This window comes from Chaetodon trifascialis, chromosome 23 (genome assembly GCF_039877785.1).
Source record: "Chaetodon trifascialis isolate fChaTrf1 chromosome 23, fChaTrf1.hap1, whole genome shotgun sequence".
Lineage (NCBI taxonomy): Eukaryota > Metazoa > Chordata > Actinopteri > Chaetodontiformes > Chaetodontidae > Chaetodon > Chaetodon trifascialis.
Genome location: NC_092078.1, coordinates 11,305,822 through 11,315,098, shown reverse-complemented (window position 1 = coordinate 11,315,098; position 9,277 = coordinate 11,305,822). Strand labels below are relative to the sequence as shown.

The 9,277-nt window shown below is 41.8% G+C and overlaps 1 protein-coding gene across 1 annotated transcript; it reads left to right on the top strand.

Moving 5' to 3' along the window:
• Positions 1-710: 710 nt before the first annotated feature.
• Positions 711-7,135, top strand: LOC139351465 (leucine-rich repeat LGI family member 2-like). Its single transcript, XM_070993390.1, has 8 exons — positions 711-1,201; positions 1,456-1,527; positions 2,729-2,800; positions 3,289-3,360; positions 3,464-3,535; positions 3,726-3,895; positions 4,479-4,643; positions 4,733-7,135. The coding sequence occupies exons 1-8, from the start codon at positions 939-941 to the stop codon at positions 5,548-5,550; spliced, it is 1,704 nt and encodes a 567-aa protein (XP_070849491.1). The 5' UTR covers positions 711-938; the 3' UTR covers positions 5,551-7,135.
• Positions 7,136-9,277: the final 2,142 nt, after the last annotated feature.

Sequence of the window (9,277 nt, the reverse complement as noted above, 5' to 3'; positions counted from 1 at the left end):
AAAAAACAAAAAACTGGAGAATATTGCACCACATTGACACTGCAGACAACTAAGATGTATGATAACATGATCAGTCCCAGCTTTCTTCTTCTTTTTTGCACCCATGATGTCAAATTACAGAAGAAGATCGATTTTATGACAAGTATCTTCACTTCAGTCCAAAATTCCAGCGTCAGCAGTTGGATAAAAACGCTCCCCTACCTTATGTTGCTGCAGGTGTCTTTGGACATATAGTGTGTGCACGGGCTGTACTTTGACCACACATGCAACCACTCAGATATCCATTATATTTAGTTCAAAGAACCTCTCCCAGCCGAGCTGCTCTGCATAGACCGCCACAAATGCGCTGTCCATGGTGCTGCAGTTCTGCGCCTCAGAGCCTCTGAATGGAGGAGGGGTACTGTGTGGCTTACAGTGTGGAAGAAATGTTCCTGTGTAACAATATTTCACCTCCTGATTTGGCTTCATGAAGACACTTTCATGTGATGTCTTTGATTGTAACGCACATGTTGTAAAACGCTGGCAGAAATAAGCGAGATGAGAGTCCAGTCATGTCAAAAAAAAAAAGGCAACAGAATGTATGCGTGGAAATGACGTCATTCTGAATTTATTTTGGAAATTAGAATAGCATGATTGATTTTTTTTTTTTTTTTTTTTTTTTTTTAAAGCTAAGTATCTGCTCTTATCATAAAAATGCGCCACGCATGATCAGAATGAGCCATCGCTGCATGCTTTGAAGACGCGCTCGTTCAAAGCAACATGAACTGCAGGTTGCCAGATCTGCGGCAGCCTAATAACGCCTTATTTTTTCGGTTTGCGGCGCGCGGTTGTTTAACCAACAGTTAGCCGACTGGAGCTCCGACTTAATAAATAATGAAAGTGGACGGATGGGGAGCTGCAGCTGATTTGCTGATGTCAGGGAGCCAGTGCAGCATTTCATGGTGCAGGGTGTAAACGCGCGGTGCCATCTGCCTCCATCGGTGCTCTCAGCAAACCTCACACATGCAAGCCCGGCAAGAAAGATGCTGCCAGCTCTCAAGATTTGGGCATTGTTCTCTCTGTCGCTCTGCCTCCTGTCTCAACCGGGCCATTTGAAGAAGGCTTTCCGATGTCCTTCAACATGCAGCTGCTCCAGGGAGTCTATCATTTGCGTCGGGTCCTCCCATGTCCCGAGGATTTCCCCCAACGACATCAGTTCTTTGTGAGTTGCTTCTATATAATGTTTTTGCTAAGCAATGCAGACAATACATGCGTGTGTAATAGGCAGCAAAATAAGCTTATTAAGTTTTATTCCACTTGTCCCAGGCTTTTTATAATGTACACCATCTTAATAAGAGGTGATGTTGCAAGACAATGCAGTCCTTACTCCTCTCCACCTTCTCAGATTAATCACTTTTCAGCACTTCATTTGCTATGGTGGCTTTATGCTCATGATTTCTACTTCCATCCTTTCAGGAGCATCGTCAATGGGACTTTCTCCGAGGTCAAAGAGGCGATGTTTGCCCACATTCCATCTCTCCAGCTACTGTAAGAGTGCTTCAACTGCATATCATTGCCCAGTTATATGGTTTTACAGTATGGGCTGGGCTTACCTCATAGCTAACACTCCTATAGGACAGAACAACGCAGACTTCAAAACTTGTTTCAAATTGGTCACTTTCAAAACTTAAATATGTTGAATGTGGGTATTTAACCTGACAAACACATCATATAGCTATATGGCTGAATCGTGGTGGTGATCTGACAGTCTAAAGCTGCAGTGCACACAGAGAAAGAATCGACTCTTTGCAAGTAATAGCAAGAATGAATTAAGGTTTTTATGCTATTGAAATACATGTATGTCAGCAGGGAAGATTTTAAAAGAGTTGGACACATGGAAGTAAATAATGGACATCGAGTCTTGTGCTTTCAGTGCGGCCCCACACCACATTGTACCCACCAGAGGCCATCAATCTACTTTGTTGCTCCAACAGTGATGGCTGTGACACCAGCATAAACAAAGGCGTGGCAGATATAGAGCGTTCAAAGTCATGTCACACATGATGATTTCAAGGTTCATTTGTCCTTTTACAACGCAGCTTTGCACAGTGAAATGTAAGCTGTAGCCCCTTCATGCACACACACACACACACACACACACACACACACACACACACACACACACACACACACACACACACACACACACACACACACACACATTTGTAAATTAGAATAGAATAAAATGAAACTAAAAAACACTTTTGTACACATATACACGCATAAAGGACTAAGCTAGATATATATTGTGCAGCCCCACAGCTGAGTGTTTCCTTCTTTTTTTCCCCTTGAAATTGACCATTTTCAAACTGTAATCGTCTTTTATGTGTATTACATTTTGATAAAGGAGAGGTTTGGTCTCAGTACAATAAAAAAAAATATCAGTGGTATACTCTACTGGTTGACAGGGAACACTATTCCTGCTCACAGTTTGTTTGGTAAGATCTGTTTTCCTTGACTTTTTGGTACCACATTGTGCTGAAATAGTGAAAATGGCTGTAAAATATGGTGATATTACTCCTCCTCCTGCTCTTGATTGCACATGTCTTGGTATTAAGAATTGAGCTGAGAGCATTTGGCTCTATTTTGGTCAGTGAACTGACTGTTGCTTGGAACACAGTCAGTCGTAAAATGGTACATCATGTTGTCAGCTGGCATCTGTTAATGTGTATTTTCTTATTCATTACAGGCTTTTGAATTCTAACTCTCTCACAACTCTAAGGGATGATGCATTCTCAGGCCTTCCACATCTGGAGTATTTGTAAGTTCTTCTATTGATTTTTTATCAAAGTAGTACAGAGGCATTCAGTGAATTAGTGTAATAACTCATCATGTTGGCGACACAGCATGCGTATAGCATTAATTTAATCTGTTGTACTTGGATAAAATGGCACACTTTAATCTAACATAACAGTCATCGAGGAATGTTCTTAAGGGTATGAGGTTATCTTGTTGGATGTTGGTCCTTCAGAGCATTTTTGAGGCAGGAAAGTATCGTTCGTCTGCCCTCTAGTGGTTCAATTTGAACAGAACAGAATCTTCACTCTCAATTACAAAGAAGTCTAAATGATTGTGTCTGAGCCTCAAACGCCACTCAAATGGAAAGACTTTCCCTTCTCATTAACAGAAACAGATGCTGATTGTGTTCACAATCTGTGCATATGATTTCTGTAGGTACATGCAACATTATTCATGTAGAAAAAAAAAAAAAAAACTTGATCCAACATGACTTTTTGTTATCTTCCACAGGTTCATTGAGAGTAATAAGATCGAGACTGCGTCCAAATATGCCTTCAGAGGACTCAGGGACTTGACTCACTTGTATGTTCCAACCTCTGAAATCATTCCCAAACAAAGACTGTTAAAACTTACATTTTGTAACATTTATTTGCTGAAAGTGATTTTTAATTGTTGTTGTTTCTAGGTCTTTGGCAAACAACAACATTAAAGCCTTGCCCAGAGACCTCTTCATTGACTTGGACTCACTGATCGAGCTGTAAGTGATGGGAAAATAGTGTAATGTCCTCTGTTTTGTTCTTCATGATCTCTGTCAAGAATGCTGTCCTTGTTGACACATCATGGCAACAAATATCTTCTTTCTCTGCTTTTATTTTTCTCTTCTGAGGTGCCTTTTAGCTCATCTATTTTGTTTCCCTTCAATGACACACAGTATTTCTCCTCTGCAGGGACCTGCGAGGCAATGCCTTTGAGTGTGACTGCCGCGCCAAGTGGCTGATGACGTGGCTGAAGAACACCAACGCCACAGTGTCGGATGTCGTGTGTGCCGGACCGGAGGACATGAAGGACAAGCGACTCAATGATATGACCAGCCTGCACAATGAGTGCATCTCAACTGGTGAGACAAACCTACACCAGCTGCCCTTATCTCTAGTCTAACTGGCATCAGTAGCATCATATGTTAATGGAATACCCAGGAAGATGCTGACAGTACATAATGCAGTATGACAAAAATACCAGGATGTCCTACTGCATCCAGTCAAATTTTGCAGTATTGAAGGCCAGCCTGCATTTCTGGTTATTCTGGCCCACAATCCTCCGCCCAGCGGAAAATACGTCACATCGACTGAGCCCAGAGCAGGTTTCATACAAAGTCTTGGCACCCATTACAAATTACATACCTTTTCTTTTTACTTCAAATGCTTGGGACCACAACAAGTGGAAACAGCTGATCCGTCATTTGAATTAAATTTTTCGCTACATCTGAGCTTATTCTTCATTAAGTCTTTTTCCAAAAAGGCAAAAACTTTACTAAACTAAACTAACTAAACTTTGTGAAATCAAGGAAGTTTTTTTTTATTTTTTTTAATTTTTCCATTGACAACAACCTTTTCCAATATGATACTTCAATATGCGTACAAATGCTTTTAGAGTTTGCTTAGTTTGTGGAAAATTTCAATTCAGAATGTGCCTTTCCACAGATTTCGCACTCCATCAGTCCGTGGCATCTGAGTCTCTGTCTGTTGACACGTTCAGCTATAAGAATGATGTATATGTGACGATTGCTGCTCCCAGCACTGACAGCTGCATGGTTTTCCAATGGGACCACATAGAAATGAACTTCAGGACGTATGACAACATCACAGGTACGACAATGCCTTAACAAACCCTCTCAGAATACCCTGGTTGACGTTTACATTCATGCCCTTTTTATATCCTTTTCCCTCCCTCCCAGGTCAGTCCATTGTGGGGTGCACGTCAGTAGTCATTCAGGACCAGGTATTTGTCATCGTGGCTCAGCTCTTTGGTGGTTCCCACATCTACAAGTTTGATGAAGACCAAAGCAGATTCAGCAAGTTCCAGGACATTGAAGTGTCCAAGATCTCCAAGCCCAATGACATCGAGGCATTCCAGATTGGTTCTGACTGGTTCTTCGTGATTGCTGACAGCTCAAAAGCGGGCCTGTCCACCCTCTACAAGTGGAACGATAAGGGCTTTTATTCATACCAGTCACTGCATGAGTGGTACCGTGACACAGATGCGGAGTTCTTGGACTTGGATGGGAAGGCCCACCTAATCTTGGCAAGCCGCTCTCAGGTGCCTGTGATCTACCAGTGGAGCCGGAGCAACCAGAAGTTTGTCCTGCAGGGCGAGATCCCCAACATGGAGGATGTTGTAGCTGTAAAGCACTTTCGGATCAAGGAGGAACTCTACCTGGCTATGACACGCTATATTGGGGACTCCAAAGTTCTACGTTGGGGTGCCAAACAGTTTTCAGAGATCCAGGCTTTGCCCTCACGAGGCTCCATGATTCTCCAGCCGTTCTCTTTCAAGGAACGTTACTACCTGGCCCTGGGAAGCGATTACACCTTCTCGCAGATCTATCTGTGGGATGATGACAAGAAACTCTTTGACCGCTTCAAGGAGGTGTATATCCAGGCACCGCGCTCCTTCACTGTGGTTTCCACCGACCGCAGGGACTTCATCTTCACCTCTAGCTTCAAGGGAAACACACAGATCTTTGAGCACATCATCATTGACTTGAGCTTGTGAGGGGCTGTGCCTTATTGCCCGTCCTGCAATCGAACGTCTTCCACTAAAAAGATACATTTGTGAAGAGAAAGGACCAGAACAGACATAATGAACTGTTAAAATATCAATTCCTGCATAGTTTTCTGTCACAGATAAGAGCTGGATCAAGTAGTGTTTGGAATCCTTTTAGTTTCTTAAACTGTCTTGACTATTTCTCAATGGCCTTGTCCTATTACCTGTTCTCATGGCCTCTCAGACTTTCAGAGATACTACCGGTTCACAAAGAGAGGGACAGTCAAGAGGGTGGAAAGTTGTACAAGGCAGCTGGGAATTCTCCTAAACATCCAGCTGACATTACCGAGGGTGGAAAGATTTGCAATATAATTTGATCTATTTGGATGTACAGATTTTGGTTTAATATCCCATGCGCTAATGGTTTTACACCCCAAAAAATACACACCAGGGCCTGAGAGAAAGATAATTTTACTATTGAGGGTGTAATAGGTGTGGTTGCCACTTACCTCATGTCCTCTTACTCTGTGGTAATGTACAGTATGTTGCCTTATCAGCACTGGGGTTCTGTGTTCTAATGCGCCCACAGTGCCTCCCTCTGGCCGTGATAAAGTATCACACCCCTTTGCTTTTTCCATACAGGGAATGTCTTGAAAGCACAAACCTTTAATTATCGTAGCTGAGACCCCAGCCCTTAGAGTGTAGTTGTTACGTGAAAAGATGTTACTGTAGGTGCTATAAATTATATTGCGTACAGTAAAAATAATGAAGAAGTGTTTTGTTGTTTTAGGAGGTGAAATATTCAGGACGGGATATAGCTAATGCCTTTTTAGACAAACACATATGAATGAAAAATCCCCATTTACTAGTAGATAACCTTTTAGTTCAGAGAAACTATAAGTGGCAAAGCAGATAGAAGCTCTTTTTATCCATTTAGTGGAAATGACATGTGTTTAGGTGATGTCAGGGAAATTAAACCTACTGTACTTACAAGTTTGAAAAAATAACCACAGTTGTTGGACAACTGACATGACATGACTTAAGTTTTCTTCTTAGGCTGTATCTAAAAAAAAAAGCAGAAGTCAGTGGACTCAGTTTGATAAGAGGACATCATTTGTTCTAAAACTGAAGGAAACAAAATGTTCATGTAAATATATTCACTCAAGCTGAGAGGCTTCCTCAGTCTGTCTTTCTCTTCTTTGAAAATGCTGAATGTTGACTTACAAACTACAAAATGTACATAAAACAAGGACTGTAATGCCACTACCTGTTTGCCACACAAGTCTGGACTGATCTTTGCACTTACTTAAAAAAGAAAAAATACTGCAGCTTGCAAGAGCATGATACACTCAAAAAAGAAGAAAAAAAAAGGTGTTTGACAAGTTCTTTTTAGAGAAACCTAACAAACTCAGAAGTCTAAAAGTGCTTCTTCTCATTAAGTGAATGGTATTGCAAACAAAAAATCATAATGGAATATGCAAGCTTTACAACATGCGCATTCTTTTGTATGATTTTGTTTGAAGCATATTGAATGTTACTCTCAAAATATACTGTAAATTTAGTCAGCTGAATATCAAAATAAATGTGTAAAAGTATGATTGTAAGATGTGTTTTATCATTTGCTGATCATTAGGATCGCAGCGCGTCAGTTGCTCTGTTATGGGGAAAGGGCGGGTAACACTTTTTGTTCACCTGTGACCTTAAAAAACCTGAGTGACATCACCTGACCAATGTTAACACATGTACTAGCTACATGCTACCATCTAGTGGTCAAAAAATTATGTAGTCAAAAAATACATTTAAAAAAAAAAAAAAAAAAAAGCCAAATGGCTCAGAAAAGTATCTTTCAGCTCCCTGATTTTTTTTTTTTTTTTTTGGGAGGGTTTCAGCTTCACTGGTTCAGTCTCAGTGCCCTTATCTGCTTTATTTCCAGCTGCAGCAGGTGGATGTTTTCCGCCAAAAAGCTCCAAAAAGCCACTCTATGCTGCTTACACCATGCTGTAATTCAAGGTGAGGATTCATCACATGTGCATGTCTACGTTACAGACCTACAAAATAGGTCTTCCTCCAATAAAGCTGAATGATCCAGTATAATAGAGATGATACCCTGGCAACTCGACAGGCTTCATATCCATATTGTGTGTACTTAGTTTGGCTGTGTTGGTTTGACTGTCCATCAGAACGCCACAGCAGGAGGAAGAGGAAATTGATATCAATCCAACAAACAGCAGATTGTGATGAAATTGTTTTGTTTTGTTTTTTTTTTAATTGTCCTTTCTATGGGCTGCACGGTGGCGCAGCAGGTAGTGCGGGTGCCTCACAGCAAGAAGGTTGCTGGTTCGATCCCCGGGTCAGGCGGGGCCTTTCTGTGTGAAGTTTGCATGTTCTTCCCGTGCATGCGTGGGTTCTCTCCGGGTACTCCGGCTTCCTCCCACAGACCAAAAACATGCTCATTAGGTTAATTGATGACTCTAAATTGTCCGTAGGTGTGAGTGTGAATGTTTGTCTGTCTTTGCATGTGGCCCTGCAATCAGCTGGTGACCGGTTCAGGGTGTACCCCGCCTCTCGCCCATTGTAGCTGGGATAGGCTCCAGCCCCCTGCAACCCCGAAAGGGATAGGCGGTATAGATAATGGATGGATGGATGTCCTTTCTATCATAATGATAGAACAAAATGAATAGAAATGCTATGTAATCATCTGTATTGTTAAATGTGTCTGTGAGGATTCTCATTCATCCATCAGCTCTGTATAATGTGTGCAGGTATTGCTTAAGGCCACATACTGTACAGCCCAAACCTCCACCAATCAGTCTGTTGTAAGTCTGCCAGCCCCTTACCTTCTGCCATTGTCTCTCTTATCTGCACGCCTGTTCAGCCAGCACCCCTTCCGTACTCAGCCACACCCACTTGCCCAATCACCTGACTGCACACCTGAGACTGACTCACTCAAGCTGCTCTTCCACTTTCACCCATTGCCAGATTGTTCTTTGCCCTCTCTCCAGCAATTACGCTTGGACTGTCTTCTTGGTATCGACCATGCCTGCCTCTGACGTCGTCTGCTCTCCTGCCCCGTGCTAATTACCTTAGCCTTCTGTACCTGACTACATTTGTTGCCTTGCCCTTCCTGGATCTGTTACTGAGTGAGACTGTCAATTGTTCGGCTTACCAAACATCTCTTGAAGCTGTCGTTCGCTCTGGATGAAGCATCAAGCCTGCCTTGTCTAAGACTAACAGAGACTTCCATGTTCAGGTAGTGTTGCTGTTGGGTCCTAACATTACCTTTTACAGTCAGTATGTAGCCAGAGAAGGAAAACAGAGGGCAGAAAAAGCTAATGTTCATTAAGTTTACAGCACGTGATAAGAATGGAAAAAGTGAAAGTTCAAAGAATATGAAAATCATCATCATTATGAAAAGCAAAACAAAGTGAACAGGGCGTGTTGGACCTACTGTATCTGTCCCAACAGGTTTCTTTCACACTATAGCTAAGGGAGGGCTAAGAGAGGCAGAGTCAGAGAGGAATACGGAACAAGCAGAGCATGTTAAATTCGATTTTATACAAGCGGATTCAACACTGTAGGTTACTTTGCCTACAATCTTCAAAAATTTACCTTTAAATTTTATTGCAAAATGACTTCCAACTTCAGAGAAGCACACTCATGTGGCTTTGTGCTTGCTCATCATCCAGTCTTTTGGTTAGTTGATGTCATCATAATGAACATTTACTGAAAAAGATTT

What these genes read in the sequence shown, in the direction of transcription:
- LOC139351465 (XM_070993390.1), top strand. Translation starts at nt 939, where the DNA reads ATGGTGCAGGGTGTAAACGCGCGGTGCCATCTGCCTCCATCGGTGCTC. An exon ending in CTCAGGGACTTGACTCACTT is followed by an intron (nt 3,361 to 3,463) that starts GTATGTTCCAAC and finishes TGTTGTTTCTAG; the next exon opens with GTCTTTGGCAAACAACAACA. An exon ending in GACGTATGACAACATCACAG is followed by an intron (nt 4,644 to 4,732) that starts GTACGACAATGC and finishes CCTCCCTCCCAG; the next exon opens with GTCAGTCCATTGTGGGGTGC.